The sequence below is a fragment of the Apodemus sylvaticus genome, chromosome X (genome assembly GCF_947179515.1).
Source record: "Apodemus sylvaticus chromosome X, mApoSyl1.1, whole genome shotgun sequence".
NCBI lineage: Eukaryota > Metazoa > Chordata > Mammalia > Rodentia > Muridae > Apodemus > Apodemus sylvaticus.
The window spans coordinates 117,304,856-117,322,655 of record NC_067495.1 but is presented as its reverse complement, the minus strand read 5'-3'; the positions used below and the strand labels follow the sequence as shown (position 1 = coordinate 117,322,655).

Genomic DNA, 17,800 nt, shown 5'->3' with positions numbered 1-17,800 from the left:
AGCCTCACTCAGGTTTGTGAATTAAAAGCCAGTAGCATTGGTGGAGCGGGACGCGTGCCTGTGTCAGAGAGGAACGTGTACAGCCTAAGGCAACAATTTCAGTCTGGAGAACCCGGACAACTCCTCAGAGGGCTTCAAGGAGCAGAGCCTCTTTGGAAACCACAAGGGTGCGCCTTCTGACGAGCACAGGTCATGGCCCGTAAGTACTTCTACTTCGATTACGACTACTATGGGGTGAGCTTCTGTGAGGAAGAAATCACGACTGAATCCGAAGAAAGGGTTGCCTACAGAGGAGACAGCGACAGTTTTACCGATGAAGTAGCAGGCATCCTGCAAAAGCTGTTCTGTGAGGGCCACCAGAGCTCTATAGGCGAACATAGCTACCAAGGCTGTGACATGACTAACACCCAGGACACTAACCAAGAGCCAGAGGAGACCAGGAACGTGGCCGAGACCAGTGAGGAGTCATTATTCACGATTCCTCGGAAACCATACAAATTCACGCCTGGACAGCTGTGGGAACTGCGGGCAGTGTTTGAAGAAACTCACTACCCAGATACCCTCAGAAGGTTTGTACCGGGTCTGCCCCTCAGGACTTTGGGCTTCTTTCCCTCTCCCCTGACCCCTCCTCACTCTTGTTAAAATGTTTTAATGTCTTTGAGATTTAGTACATAGATTCACCCAGAGTAGCATACTTTTGTCCCTGAAATACAAGCTCCTCAGAGAGCTTCAGGACATACAACCTTAGCGGACGCCACAGAAGTGCGCCCTCTAGCGACCTTAAGCCGTAACTGAGCAAAGTGTAACCCACACAGCAGCGGAGGTTTTTGCAAAGTAGTGGCAGGCACCCTGCATGCATTTTGATGTGAGGGCCACCAGAGCCCTCCCTGTAGGTACCACAGCCTCTCTTTAGTTTTGTTAAATCTAAATCGGGGGTCCGAGTTGGGCAGGCTGGCCTTCGGCGTTGACCTTGCTGCTCTTGTCTCAGCCTCTTCTGTAGCTGAGATTACTGGCGTGTGGCAGCAGGGTTGACTTCCTTCCCCTCTTGGCCTTAAACCCACTAAGTTTTCAGCTGACTTTATGGTGATTGTTGGGGAGAGTTGTTATCTAGAGATTCTGGATGGAATTTGCTTTCTCTATTAAAGAACTGAAAGGCAGGAAAGGCTCCAGACACAGCAGGCAGCAATAGGTAACAAACTATTAAAACTGAAATAGGACCGGCACAAGGCAAGGCAGGCAGAGAGATGCCTGCCCCTTCACTAGAAAGAGAAGGGAATCTGAAAAGGAAATGTTTTTCATCTGTGTGTGTGTTGGGGGTGAGGTGTCAGCTGACCAAGCTGCTCATTTTTGGATTAGTCATTTTAGACAAAGAAAGGGAAGCTGATAGGTTCATAGATTCATGAAAACGGAAACATGCTTAGGACAGGCTTTGAACATACCTGACCAGGCTGGAGCAGTCAGCCAAAGGCAGGAGAAAAGGCCTTCTAGATAAGGAATGTGAGGAAGAGCAGAAAGTTTCCTGTTTTATTAGTCTGAGGCCCCCTTCCCTAGGAGTCTGCAGGTCTGGGGTCTGTTTAGCTCTTAGTCCCTCGAAAGGATGCCTCTCTTGAGTGATTGACGTTACATGTTTGGTGCAAACAAGGTCCCCAAAATGTTTGCTGACAACTCCTTTGGTTCCTTTCATTTAAAACATTATCCTTAAATACAGAAACATAAAAGTCGAAAACCAAATCTGAAGGTCAAAATTCAGCAGCCTGAAGTCTTGTCAAGTGGTTTTGGGACAGGTCTCTGGGAGCCTCTTTATGACACCAAAGGGAAACCCGAGCCCATTAAACAACGGCCCTTTCCATGCCCACAGGCCCCATCTGCTACTCTCTTGCCTTATTACTCCTCTCTAGAAGTCTTGTCTAAACACTTCACTTCAGGGAAATCAGGCAGAATTTGTCCTTTCGGAGTTAACCTGCTTCAACTGGCATGTCTTCAAGCGTCATCAATGTGCTAACATCTGGCTGAATTTCTGCTTTCGAGGGGGTAAATTATATCCTGAAGACCCCCTTGCATAGCTATCATATGCTTTCTGTTATTACACCATCTGTAAAAAGAGATCTGGGGGATTTTCTCTGTGCCTTGTGCTCTGCTGCTCTGAGTAGAGAGTACACAAATGCCTTTCTTAAAATTCCAGATTTTCAGATTTTATCTCCTTCATTGGGGGGGGGGGGTACAACCAGAAGCAGATTTGTTGTATCATGTGACTATTCCATGCTCACTATTTCAAAGAGACCTGACCCTTCCTTTGTGGATATTTCCCAGAATCAAGTACGATATTTCCAATGTCTTTAGGGACTTACCAGGCTTGTTATTTTGTGGATGTTGTTAATAGCCTACTTTCTAGGTGTGGGATAATATCTGTGTGATTTGAAGTTCTTTTCCTTACTGTTGTGCGACTTTACCTGTGCTTTTGGCAACTATGACCTGTCTTTGTGATCAAGTGTCTCTTTAAAAAGGTCTTCTATTTAAGTCTAGATATGTTTTAGGAGTGAGTTATTGATGTTCAAATATGTTGTCTGATTCTATGTGATGCTTTTTTCCTTTAATACACAGAACATTTAAAATTTGTTAGCATTCATTTATCTATTTCATGTGTATTGCCTGTGCTGGAGCCTGCTTTTGGTACATACATTTTTTTAGAGATCATGTTCAATAGAATGAATACCTTCGTGCCCCTGAAACTATATACCAACCCAAAAGTCAGTTCAAACAAGGTAAAACTACTTCTAAACATGGTTCCTTCTAAGAATTACTGGAAAATATGCATCTAGATGTGTGAGAGGAGATAGCATTTTTAAAATTTTTATTAAAAATAATTTATACAATATACATTTAATTAAATTTTTCCCTTTCCTAACTCCTCCCAGACTCTCTCTACCCATTCAACTTTGTGAACAAAACAAAACAGGAAAACTATCAAATTCAAAACCCAAATGAAAGTAGACAAAATTAAAAGAAAAAGAAAACAAGGCAAAACTAGCAAAATATAAGGTGTTGTAGTGCACACATACACTCATGCACACACGCACATGCATACAGACACCCACAAACAAACAAACAATATGTGGAGTCACTTTTGTATCCTGGACATGTGGCCTACTCTGGACGATTATGGGGATGATGTTGTTCTTTGTCTTACAGAAGCTTTTCAGTTTTACAAGACCCCATTTATTAATTGTTGCTTATAGTGCTGAGCTATTTGTGTTCTGTTCAGGAAGTTGTCTCCTCTACCAATGTGTTCAAGGATCTTCCCCACTTTCTCTTGTATCAGGTTCAGTGTATCTGATTTTATGGATCTCATCTTCTTATCAAACCTATTAGTCTGTATCTGTGGGGGAGAGCAGTATAGACCATTAATATGGAGAGTTATTAATGATCAGTATTTACTGATTCCTGTTATTTTCCTGTGGTAGCATGAATTTTTCCCTCATCTCATTAACTTTTCTGTGATTATTTTTTTTTATTCCTTGTGTCCTCTTGGGTGTAGTTAACCATCTCTTCAGATTAAAGTTTCTTTCCAGTGCCTTCTGTAGAGGTGAATTGATATACAGAAATTGCTTACATTGGTTTTTATTGTGAAATGGTTTTCTTTCTCTGTCAACTACCTTTGATAGTTTTACTGGGTCTAGTAATCTGATTTGGCAATGATGGTCTCTTAGTGTTTCTATAATATATCCATTCCCTTCTGGCTTTTAGAGTCTCTATGGAAAAGCCATCTGTTATTCTAATGGGCCTTTTCCCCTTGCAGCCTGTAATACCCTATCTTTTTTATGTACATTTAGTGTTTTGATTATTATGTGTTTTCTGGTCCTGGTCCAGTTTATTTGTTTTTTCATAGACTTTTTATACCTTGATAGGTGTGGTGTTTTAAAATTTTTCCAGATTTCCTGGGCTATTTAAGCCTGGATTTTTATCTTTTTAATATTTTACATTTTCTTTGACTGAGACATCATTATCTTCTACCTTGTCTTCGAGATTTGATATTCTGTCTTCCATGTCTTTTAATCTATTGTTGAGGCTTATATATGAAGTTTCTGTTTGGCATCCTAAGTTTTTCATTTCCATTTTTATTTCTTTTTGGGTTTTCTTTATTCTATTCTTTTGTTAAGTTCTACTTGCGTGTCTTGAATAGGCCCTTACTCTTTCATTCAACTGTGTTTTCATGGTCTTTAAAGGCATTTCTTCTTATCTGATTTTGAACATACTAATAATTGATGTTTGGAAGTTCCCGTCTTGTGCTTCAGCTCAACTGTTTTTGCTTGCAGCTTTATACAATAGAGTTGCTGACTTCCGGAGGAAGCATATTGTTGATTGATGATTGTGTTTCAGTGCTGTGATCCAGGCATCTGAGGTTCTATTTTAGGTGTTTCTTGCTGTAGACATCTGGTGTCATCTTTGGTGGGAGGGTCCTTTGCTTCGAGCCAAGTGTGGCTGCAGTGACGTAATGATGTTCAAGGCAAGTGTGGTGGCTGTTCACACCTTAGTAGAACTGTTGTGCAGGTTGGTGGGGGATCACAGAGGAAAGGACGAGAGGGGAACTGGAGAAGAACTAGAGGGACTCAGTCTGCACCAGGAGGCTGAGTCTGTGAGGGGATTGAGGTGAGCTGGGGGGAGGGCCTCCTGCAGGCAGGCTGCAACAGAACTAAGAATAAGTATGGAGAGCAAGATACTAAATCTTAAAATATGCACAGAGTATGCAAATTGTACTCCAGTTTTTGCGTACTATAGAATACTAAGTATTTGCCTTTTTCTCTCCACAGAAAAGAGCTGGCAGAGCTCATGAATGTGGATGAACAGAAAATAAAGGTCAGTAACCTTGCTTTTTAGTTTAGTAAGGTACTGATCTCAGACCTGCCACAGGACATAGATGACTGTGTCCTAGGCCTCTATAATTGCCTTATTTTTTCTTGTGTGTTTTGTTCTGGGAAATGAGATTTGGACTATGGGGCTTTGACAAGTGGAAACTGGAAAACGGAAAATTTAGCTGGTGTTACTATCCCATGACTGGCAGTCACATATGTTCATTCCTAAAGTAAAAGCAGAAAGAAGTAAATAGAATCTTCACTTATCTATCTATCTATCTATCTGTCTGTCTGTCTGTCTGTCTATCTATCTATCTATCTATCTACCTACCTACCTACCTACCTACTGTCTATCTACCTATCTATCTATTAATCATCTATCTATCTACCTACCTACTGTCTATCTACCTATCTAACTATTAATGATCTATCTTATATATGTGTATGAGTATAGCATATGTATTTTGCACATATGTGACACACACACACACACATATATATATACATATATACATATATATATATATATATATATATATATATATATATATATAACCCATAATTAACTTGTGACACACAGGAGTCCTTTAGAGAGGTCTTCTATTAGGCATCATTTTGAAACCCAGAGTGACTCTCATATAATGATCATATAATTGCAAGGAAAATTTGGTCACAAAAGCTCACATAAACACTTCATGAAAGAATGAATGAATGTAAAACAGAATGGGGGAAATGGAATAATTGAACCATAAAATACACTTTCCAATAAATCCAGAACACAATGAGAACACCAAACCTAAGGATTATCGGAATAGAAGAGAGCAAAGATTTCCAGCTTAAAGGGCCAGTAAATATCTTCAACAAAATTATAGAAGAAAACTTCCCTAACCCAAAGAAAGAGATGCCCATGAACATACAAGAAGCCTACAGAACTCCAGATTGGACCAGAAAATAAATTCCTCCTGTCATATAATAATCACAACACCAAATGCACTAAACAAAGAAAGAATATTAAAAGCAGTAAGGGAAAAAGGTCAAGAAACATATACAGTCAGACTTCTCAGAATTACACCAGACTTCTCACCTGAGACTATGAAAGCTAGAAGATCCTGGGTAGATGTCATACAGACCCTAAGAGAACACAAATGTCAGCCCAGACTACTATACCCAGCAAAACTCTCAATTAACATAGATGGAGAAACCAAGATATTCCATGATAAAACCAAATTTACACAATATCTGTCCACAAATCCAGCTCTACAAAGGATAATAGATGGAAAATGCTAACATGAGGGAAACTACACCCTAGAAAAAGCAAGAAAATAATCTTCTTCAACAAACACAAAAGAAGATAACCAAACAAATGTAAAAATAACATCAAAATATAACAGGAAACAGCAATCACTATTCCTTAATATCTTTTAACATCAAAAGAATCAATTTCCCAATGAAAAGACATAGACTAACAAACTGGATACATAAACTGGACCCAGCATTTTGCTGCATTCAAGAAACACCTCAGTGTCAAAGATAAACACCATCTCAGAATAAAGGGCTGGAAAACAATTTTCCAAGCAAATGGTCCCAGGAAACAAGTTGGAGTAGTCATTCTAATATTGGATAAAATTGACATTCAACCAAAAGTCATCAAAAAAGATAAGGAAGAACACTTCATAATCATCAAGGGAAAAATCTACCAAGAAGAACTCTCAATTCTAAACATCTATTCTCCAAGTGCAAGGGCACCCACATTCATATAAGAAAATTTATTAAAGCTCAAAGCACACATTGCACCTCACATAATTGTGGGGGACTTCAACACCCCATTTTCATCAATGGACAGATCATGGAAAGAAAAACTAAACAGAGACACAGTGAAACTAAAAAAAGTTATGGACCAAAGGGATTTAACAGATATCTATAGAACATTTCATCCTAAATTAAAAGAATATACCTTCTTTTCAGCACCTCATGGTACCTTCTCCAAAACAGACTGTATAATTGGTCACAAAACAGACCTCAACAGATATTAGAAGACTGAAATAATCCCTTGCCTCCTATAAGATACTATGGATTAAGACTGGTCTTCAATAGCAACAAAAATAACAGAAAGCCCACATACACATGGAAGCTGACTCAATGACTTGGTCAAAGGAGAAATAAGGAAAGAAATCAAAGAATTTTTTTAATTTAATGAAAATGAAGGCACAACATAACCAAACTTATGGGACACAATGAAAGTAGTGCTAAGAGGAAAAGACATAGTTCTGAGAGCCTCCAAAAAGAGGCCTCCAAAAAGAGGAGAGAGCATATACTATCAGCTTAATAGCACACCTGAAAGCTCTAGAACAAAAAGAAGCTAATACACCCAACAGAAATAGACAGCAGGAAATAAACTCAGGGCTAAAATCAACCAAGTAGAAACAAAAAGAACCATACAAAGAATCAACAAAACCAGGAGCTGGTTCTTTGAGAAAAGTCAATAAATTAGATAAACCCTTAGCCAGACTAACCAGAGGGCACAGAGACAGTATACAATTTAACAAAATCAGAAATGAAAAGGTAGATATAACAGAAACTGAGGAAATCCAAAAACCCATCAGATACTACTACGAAAGCTTATACTCCACATAATTGGAAAATCTGGATGAAATCAACAATTTTCTAGACAGATACCAAATACCAAATTTAAATAAGGATCAGATAAACTATCTAAACAGTCCCATAACCCCTAAAGAAATAGAAGCAGTCGTTCAAAGTCTCTCAACCAAAAAAAGCCCGGGACCAGATGGTTTTAGTGCAGAATTCTATCGAACCTTCTAAGAAAACTTAATACAAATACTCTTCAAACTATTCTACAAAATAGAAACAGAAGCAACACTACCTAACTCGTTCTATGAAGCCACAATTATGTGGATTCCAAAACTACACAAAGATCCAACAAAGAAGGAGAACTTCAGACCAATTTCCCTTATGCATATCAATGCCAAAATACCCAATAAAATTCTTACCAACTGAATCCAAGAACACACCAAAACGATCATTCACCATGATCAAGTAGGGTTCATCCCAGGGATGCAGGGGTGGTACAATATACAGAAATCCATCAATGTAATCCACTACGTAAACAAACTCAAGGAAAAAAACCACATGGTCATTTCATTAAATGCTGAAAAAACATTTGACAAAATTCAGCATCCTTTCATGTTAAAGGTCTTGGAAAGAAAAGGAATTCAAGGCCCATACCTAAACACAGTAAAAGCAATGTACAGCAAACCAGTAGCCAACATCAAACTAAATGGAGAGAAACTTGAAACAATCCCACCAAAATAAGGTACTAGACAAGGCTGTCCCCCTCTCCACATCTATTCAATATAGTACTTGAAGTTCTAGCTAGAACACAGACAACAAAAGGAGGTCAAGGAGATACAAACTGGAAAAGTAGAAGTCAAACTACACTATTTGCAGATGATATGATTGTATACTTAAGTGACCCAAAAAACTCCACCAGAGAACTCCTACAGCTGATAAAAAACTTCAGCAAAGTAGCCGGATATAAAATTAACTCAAATAAATTAGTAGCCTTCCTATACTCAAGGACAAACAGCCTGAGAAAGAAATTAGGGAAACAAAACCCTTCACAATAGTCACAAACAATATAAAGTATCTTGGAGTGACTCTAAACAAACAAGTGAACGATCTGTATAACAAGAACTTCGGTCAGTCAGTTACGAGAGACTGGCCTCCATTTTGGTTCTCTGACGCCAGAGAGATCAGACAGACTCAGGTACGCAAATACAACCCGAGACCAACATCGCGGGGGTCTAAGCCCGACAGGCATTGGCCTGCACCCAGGCCCTGGGCTGGTCGGGGGGCGGGGGGGGGCACCGGTGTGCAAACCCGGCCAGAAGGTTGTTAGCCCAGGCCTGCGCACGTGTGTGTGTGTGTGGGGGGGGGGGGCGCCGCCGCCATTTTGCCTACAGGAAGCCAGAGAGTCCTAGCAGGCATAACCGGCTAACAGGCTAGCCTGAGGCTGACATAACTGAGGTCTAAGACGGTCAGGCCCTCCACTGCCCCCAGGCCCTGGGCTGCTTGGTAGGCCATCTGTGTGCCGACCAGGCAGGAGGTTGTTAGCCCAGCAGACTCTCCCAGCACTCTCAGGGAGCGCGCACACGCCGCCATCCTGGCCAGCTGACAGACCCAATTAACACTCACAGCTGAGGGGAACTTTGCTCCGACATTGGCCTGCCAGGCTTTTGCCTAGACTCAGGGCCCAAGCAGCTAGGCTAGCCTTGTGTGCACCAACCCGGTTGGGAGTTCCGCTGCCCAGCAGAGTGATCAACACGCAGAAATGGTCCCTGCAGCATACAGCCTTAGCACTCTCTGAAGGAGCAAACAGGAACCATCCCGTTCACAGACACAATCTGGGGCAAAGCACACTAGGGCTGCAAGGGCACCCAAGAAGAGGACAGCACATCAACAATCTGCAACAGGGGAAACCCTGCCATCCAGTGTTGCAGAAATAGCCCTAGGGCCTCTCAGGAGGCTGAAACACCAGCCAGAGACAAGACCAACTAGCTCCAGAGAATAAGATGGCAAAGGGCAAACGCAGGAACGCTACTAGCAGAAATCTGGGCAATATGGCAGCATCTGAACCAAACTCTCCAACATCAGCAAGTCCTGGTTATGCCAACACACCAGAGAAACAAGATATGGATTTAAAATCACTGTTCATGATGCTGCTAGAAGAACACAAAAAGGACATAAATGAATCTCTTAAAGAAATACAGGGGAACATGAATAAGCTAGAAACCCGTATAATGGAAACACAAAAATCACTTAAAGAAATGCAGGAGAATAAGGACCAAGAGATAGAAGCCAATAAAGAAGAAAGGCAAAAAAAAGACTTAAAAGAAATGCAGGAGAACTTGAGTCAACAGGCAGAAGTCATGAAAGAGGAAACACAAAAATCTCTTAAAGAATTACAGGAAAACACAAACAAACAAATGATGGAACTGAGCAAAACTATCCTGGATCTAAAACCAGAAGTAGAAACAACTAAGAAATCACAAAGGGAGACAACTTTGGAGATAGAAAATCTTGAGAAGAAATCAGGGGCCATAGATGCAAATATAAACAACAGAATACAAGAGATGGAAGAAAGAATCTCAGATGCTGAAGATACCATAGAAACCATTGACTCAACTGTCAAAGAAACTGCAAAATGCAAAAAGCTTGTATCCCAGAACATCCAGGAAATCCAGGATACAATGAGAAGACCAAACCTAAGGATTATAGGTATAGATGAGAGTGAAGATTTACAACAGAAAGGGCCAGCAAATATTTTCAACAAAATTATGGAAGAAAACTTTCCCAACTTAAAGAGAGAGATGCCTATGAATATCCAAGAAGCCTACAGAACTCCAAACAGAGTGGACCTGAGTAGAAATACCTCCCGTCATATAATAATCAAAACCCCAAATGCACTAAACAAAGAAAGAATATTAAAGGCAGTAAGAGAAAAAGGCCAAGTAACATATAAAGGAAGACCTATCAGAATCACACCAGACTTCTCACCAGAGACCATGAAAGCTAGAAGATCCTGGGAAGATCTCATGCAGACTCTAAGAGAACACAAATGTCAGCCAAGACTACTATACCCAGCAAAACTCTCATTCACCATAGATGGAGAAACCAAGATATTCCATGACAAAACCAAGTTTACACAATATCTTTCCACAAACCCAGCTCTGCAAAGAATAATAGGAGGAAAACTCCAATTCAAGGAGGGAAACTACACCCTGGAAAAAGCAAGATAGTTACTTTCCTTCATCAAACCCAAAAGAAGATAACCACTCAAATATAAAAAGAACATCAAAAATGACAGGAAGTAAAAATCACTATTCCTTAATATCTCTTAACATCAACGGTCTCAATTCCCCAATAAAAAGACATAGACTAACAGACTGGATAAGGAAACAGGACCCTACAATTTGCTGCATACAGGAGACACACCTCAGTGTCAAAGATAAAAACTACCTTAGAGTAAAAGGCTGGAAGACAATCTTACAAGCCAATGGTCACAGGAAACGAGCAGGAGTAGCCATTTTAATATCAGATAAAATTGACTTTCAACCTAAAGTCATCAAAAGAGACACGGAGGGACACTTCTTGCTGGTCAAAGGAAAAATCCACCAAGAAGAACTTTCAATTCTGAACATCTATGCGCCAAATGCAAGGGCACCCTCATTCGTAAAAGAAACTTTACTAAAGCTCAAAGCACACATTGCAACTAACACAATAATTGTGGGGGACTTCAACACTCCACTCTCCTCAAAGGACCGATCGGGAAAACAGAAACTAAACAGGGACACAGTAAAAGTAATTGAAGCTTTGGACCAATTGGATTTGACTGATATTTATATAACATTTCACCCTAAAGCAAAAGAATATACCTTTTTCTCAGCACCTCATGGTACCTTCTCCAAAATCGACCATATAATTGGACACAAGGCAGACCTCAACACATATAAGATGATAAAACTAATCCCATGCCTCCTATCAGATCACTATGGTGTAAGAGTGGTTTTTCAATAGCAACAAAAACAACAGAAAGCCCACATACACGTGGAGGCTGAATAATACTCTAATCAATGACAATTTGTCCAAACAAGAAATAAAGAAAGAAATCAGAGACTTTTTAGAATTTAATGAAAATGAAGGCACAACATACCCAAATCTTTGGGACACAATGAAAGCAGTGCTAAGAGGAAAAGTCATAGCCCTGAGTGCCTCCAAAAAGAAAATGGAGAGAGCATATACTAGCAGCTTAACGACACACCTGAAAGTCCTGGAACAAAAAGAAGCCAATTTACCCAGGAACAGTAGAAGACAGGAAATCATCAAACTCAGGGCTGAAATCAATCAATTGGAAACAAAGAGAACCGTACAAAGAATCAACAAATCCAGGAGCTGGTTCTTTGAGAAAATCAACAAGATAGATAAACCCTTAGCCAGACTGACCAAAGGGCACAAAGAAACTATCCAAATTAACAAAATTAGAAATGAAAATGGAGATATAACAACAGAAACTGAGGAAATCCAAAAAAAATCATCAGATCCTACTACAAGAGCCTATACTCAACACAAGTGGAGAATCTGGAGGAAATGGACAATTTCCTTGACAGATACAAAATACCAAAATTAAATCAGGACCAAATAGATCATCTAAACAGTCCCATAACCCCTAAAGAAATAGAAGGAGTAATAGAAAGTCTTCCAACCAAAAAAAGCACAGGACCAGATGGTTTCAGTGCAGAATTCTATCAGACCTTCTAAGAAGAGCTAACACCAATACTCTTCAAACTATTCCACAAAATAGAAACAGAAGGAACACTACCCAATTCCTTCTATGAAGCCACAATTACGCTGATACCAAAACCACACAAAGATCCAACAAAGAAAGAGAACTTCAGACCAATTTCCCTTATGAACATCGATGCAAAAATACTCAATAAAATTCTTGCCAACCGAATCCAAGAACACATCAGAACGATCATCCACCATGATCAAGTAGGCTTTATCCCAGGGATGCAGGGTTGGTTCAATATATGGAAATCCATCAATGCAATCCACTACATAAACAAACTCAAATAAAAAAACCACATGGTCATTTCATTGGATGCTGAAAAAGCATTTGACAAAATTCAGCATCCTTTTATGCTTAAAGTCTTGGAAAGAACAGGAATTCAAGGCCCATACCTAAACATAGTAAAAGTAATATACAGCAAACCAGTAGCCAGCATCAAACTAAATGGAGAGAAACTTGAAGCAATCCCACTAAAATCAGGGACTAGACAGGGCTGCCCCCTTTCTCCTTATCTTTTCAATATAGTTCTTGAGGTACTAGCTCGGGCAATTCGACAACATAAGGAGGTCAAAGGGATACAAATTGGAAAGGAAGAAGTCAAACTATCATTATTTGCAGATGACATGATAGTCTACCTAAGTGACCCAAAAAACTCCACTAGAGAACTCCTACAGATGATAAACAACTTCAGCAAAGTGGCATGTTATAAAATCAACTCAAGCAAATCAGTGGCCTTCCTATACTCAAAGGATAAGCAGGCTGAGAAAGAAATTAGGGAAATGACCCCCTTCACAATAACCACAAACAATATAAAGTACCTTGGGGTGACTCTTACCAAACATGTGAAAGATCTGTATGACAAGAACTTCAAGACTCTGAAGAAGGAAATAGAAGAAGATCTCAAAAAATGGGAAAACTTCCCATGCTCATGGATCGGCAGGATCAATATAGTTAAAATGGCCATTTTGCCAAAAGCAATATACAGATTCAATGCAATACCCATTAAAATCCCAACTCAGTTCTTCACAGAGAAAGAGCAATTCTCAAATTCATCTGGAATAACAAAAACCCAGGATAGCTAAAACTATTCTCAGCAACAAAAGTAATTCTGGGGGAATCAGTATCCCTGACCTCAAGCAATACTACAGAGCAATAGTGTTAAAAACTGCATGGTATTGGTACAGTGACAGGCAGGCGGATCAATGGAACAGGATTGAAGATCCAGAAATGAACCCACACACCTATGGAGACAGCAGGTGTTGGCGAGGATGTGGAGAAAGAGGAACACTCCTCCACTGCTGGTGGGGTTGCAAATTGGTACAACCACTCTGGAAATCAGTCTGGCGGTTCCTCCGAAAACTGGGCACCTCACTTTCAGAAATCCTGCTATACCACTCCTGGGCATACACCCAAAAGATTCCCCAGCATGTAATAAGGATATATGTTCCACTATATTCATAGCAGCCCTATTTATAATTGCCAGAAGCTGTAAAGAACCCAGGTATCCCTCAACAGAAGAGTGAATGCAAAAAATGTGGTATATATTCACAATGGAGTACTATTCAGCCATTAGAAACAATGAATTCATGAAATTCTTAGGCAAATGGATGGAGCTGGAGAACATCATACTAAGTGAGGTAACCCAGACTCAAAAGGTGAATGAATCATGGTATGCACTCACTAATAAGTGGATATTAACCTAGAAACCTGGAATACCCAAAACATAATCCACACATCAAATGAGGTACAAGAAGAACGGAGGAGTGGCCCCTTGTTCTGGAAAGACTCAGTGAAGCAGTATAGGGCAAAACCAGAATGGGGAAGTGGGAAGGGGTGGGTGGGAGGACAGGGGGAGAGAAGGGGGCTTATGGGACTTTTGGGGAGTGGGGGGCTAGAAAAGGGAAAAACATTGGAAATGTAAATAAAAAATATATCGAATAAAAAAAAAAACAAGAACTTCAAGTCTCTGAAGAAATAAATTGAAGACCTCAGAAGATGGAAAGATCTTTCATGCTCATGAATTGGCAGGATTAATATAGTAAAAATGGCCATCTTGCCAAAAGCAATATACAGATTCAATGCAATCCCCATAAAATGTCCAACTCAATTCTTCATAGAGATAGAAAAAGCAATTATCAAATTCACCTGGAATCACCAAAAAAAAAAAAAAAACAGGATATCTAAAACTATTCTCAACAATATGAATTTCTGGGGAAATCAGCATCCCAGACCTCAAGCTAAACTACACAGGAATCATGATAAAAGCTGCATGGTATTAGTATAGTGACAGGCAGGTAAATCAATGGAATAAAATTGAAGACCCAGAAATGAACCCACACACTTATGGTCACTTGATCTTTGACAAAGGAGCTACAACCATCCAGTGGAAAAAAGATAGTCTTTTCAACAAATGGTGCTGGTTCAACTGGAGGTCAGCATGTACTAAGCTCAAGTCCAAGTGGGTCAAGGACCTCCACATAAAACCACACACACTGAAACTAATAGAAAAGAAATTGAGAAAGAGTCTCAAGCACATGAGCACAGGGGAAAGTTCCTGAACAGAACACCAATAGCATAATATGCTCTAAGATCAAGAATTGATAACTGTGACCTCATAAAATTGCAAAAATTCTGTAAGGCAAAGGACACTGTCAATAGGACAAAACGGCAACCAACAAATTGGGAAAAGGTCTCTACCAACCCTGCACCCAACAGCAGGCTAATATCCAATATATACAAGAACTCAAGAAGTTAGACCCCAGAGAACCAAATAGCCCCATTAAAAATGGGGTACAGACTTAAACAAAGAATTCTCAACTGAGGAATACTGAAAGGCTGAGAAGCATCTAAAGAAGTGTTCAACAACCTTAGTCATCAGGGAAATGCAAATCAAAACAACCCTGAGATTCCACCTCACACCAGTCAGAATGGCTAAGATAAGAAACTCAGGAGACAGCAGATGCTGGTAAGGATGTGGAGAAAGAGGAACACTCCTCCACTGCTGGTGGGATTGCAAGCTGGTACAAACACTGTGGAAATCAGTTTGGCAGTTCCTCAGAAAATTGAAAATTGTACTACTGGAGGACCCAGCTAAACCACTCCTGGGCATATAGCGAGAAGATTCTCCAACATGTAATAAGGATACATGCTCCACTATGTTCATAGCAGCCTTATTTGTAATAGCCAGAAGCTGGAAAGAACCCAGATGTCCTTCAACAGAGGAATGGATACAGAAAATGTGGTACATTTACAAAGTGGAATACTACTCAGCCATTAAAGACAATGAATTCATTAAATTCTTAGGCAAACATCCTGAGTGAGGTAACCCAATCAAAAAAGAACACACATGGTATGCATTCACTGATAAGTTGATATTAGCCCAGAAGCTCGGAATACCCAAGACACAATTCACAGACCACATGAAGCTCAAGCAGAGGATGGCCTTGTTGGTCATCAAAGGGAAGAGAGGCCCTTGGTCCTGAGAAGGCTGGATGCCCCAGTATAGGAGAATGCCAGGGCAGGGAAGAGGGTAGGTTGGTTAGTAGGGGGAGTAGGGTTTTGAGTGGGGAAACCAGGAAAGGGGGAAACATTCGAAATGTAAATTAAGAAAATATCTCATAAAAAGATACAAAACAATAGAATTTATATGTACAACATTAAGCCAAAATTATATTAAATGTTAATAAACTAAAAAAAAGGGGGGGGTTACCTATCTAAACAGAATTCTCAATGGAAGAATTTCAAATGGCTGAGAAGCACTTAAACAAATGTTCAAAGTCCTTAGTCATCAGGGGAATGCAAATCCAAGGGACGCTGAGGTTACATGTTGCACCCATCCCAATGGCTTATATCAAAAACTCAAGTGACAACAGATGCTGGCTAGGATGTGGAGAAAGGGAACACTCCTTCATTTCTGATGGGAATGCAAACTTGTACAACCACTGTAGAAATAAATCTGACAGTTTTTCAGAAAATTAGAAATAGTTCTGCCTAAAGAACCAGCTATACCACTCTTGAGCATATAACCAAAAGATGCTCCACCATACCTCAAGGACACATGGTCCACTAATTTTATAGCAGGTTGATTTATAATAGCCAGAAACAGGAAACAAGCCAGATGTCCTTCAACCAAAGAATGTACATAGAATGTGTGGTTCATTTACACAATGGAATATAACTCTGCTATTAAAAACAAGACATCATGATGTTTTAGGTAAATGGATGTAACTAGGAAACACCATCCCGAGTGAGATAACCCAGACCCCCAAGGGCATTCATGGCATATACTCACTTAAAAGTGGATATTAGTCATAAAGTACAGGATACCCATGTTACACTCCACAGACACAGAGAAGGTAAACAAGAAGGAAGGCCCAAGGGACAATACTTGAATCTCACTTAGAATGGGGAATAAAATATGCTCCCTTAATCTAAGATCTCTTCATATTATGTGAGACAGATGTGGAAAGAGAGCTTGGTGAACCTCTTTGTTTCTTTTAGGAGATCTTGAAAGGAGATCTAGACAGTGGCAGTTCTAAATCTAAGATGCTGGCATTATTATATCTTGTGTCCAGGTTATTGCCCCAAATTCCTACTATGGTGGAGAAAGAGTCAGCTCTTGGCTACAAAGGAAGTCCATGGATGGCCACATTGGCATGCATGAGACTTTGTCTAAGGACAATTTTAAAAAGATTGACCATAAGTCTATGCTATGTACAGGTGGCTTGGCACATGTAATTAGGTAAAGTTGTGCAGAATAAAGGACATGGTATTGTGTACTATGTAATATTTTTCTTTACTTTTATGGTGGTGGCATACAAACCAGGAACTAAGGAACTATAGGAAAATCCTTGACAACTAATAACTGCAGACATGCAAAGCATGTGAGCATTTAAAACCTGCTTGTGTGTTCAAATGAGATTTGTGGGGACAAATGATACTGCCTGATGTGTTTCCCCCTCAAAGCAGCAACTGAGAAACATGTTAATCTAATGCCTTTCTCCCTCTGATTTCAGGATTGGTTCAACAATAAGAGAGCTAAACTTAGGAAGATTCAGAGGGAAATACTAAAGGGCAAGATCATCACTCCTACCTGGGAAGAAGTTCGCATGAAGACTTTGGCGGAGTCCAAGAAAATCGTCATTTTCCAGGAGCAAGTGGGGGATGGGCTCTTCTGGGATCACCAGAACTTTGACGCCCATGCTGGCCAGGACAGCCCTCTCTCTCTCCTCTTCCATTAGCAATAAAGTGCAGGATTATCTACTTATTCCTTGGGGGTGCCCTCCACAGAAAAGGATATGTTGCATTAAAATTTCTACAAAAGGTAGCTCAGAGCAGCCTAGGGGCTTCGTTACATAGTGGACTCACCCTCCCTGGCAGAACAAGGGCACAGCATTCACGGGCAGCACTACCCCTTCTTCACATTCCCTTGCAGCCTCCTAGGTGACTGTCAGGTACTTCCCCGGGCTTCTGCGATCCTACTGTGTTCTGGCCTACTGACCCACCTCCCCATCCATGGTTTCTGTGAGAAAGTCTTGGGGGAAGGTATTGGGACCAGAATCTGAAAGCCAAGAAAGATGAG

At 40.2% G+C, this 17,800-nt stretch overlaps 1 protein-coding gene across 1 annotated transcript; it reads left to right on the top strand.

Annotated features, from left to right (window-relative positions):
• The first annotated feature begins 192 nt into the window (after positions 1-192).
• Positions 193-17,459, top strand: LOC127674659 (homeobox protein orthopedia B-like). The gene is made up of 3 exons (XM_052170327.1): positions 193-569; positions 4,809-4,854; positions 17,235-17,459. Exons 1-3 carry the CDS (start codon positions 193-195, stop codon positions 17,457-17,459), a joined length of 648 nt encoding a protein of 215 aa, XP_052026287.1.
• The last annotated feature ends 341 nt before the right edge of the window (positions 17,460-17,800 follow it).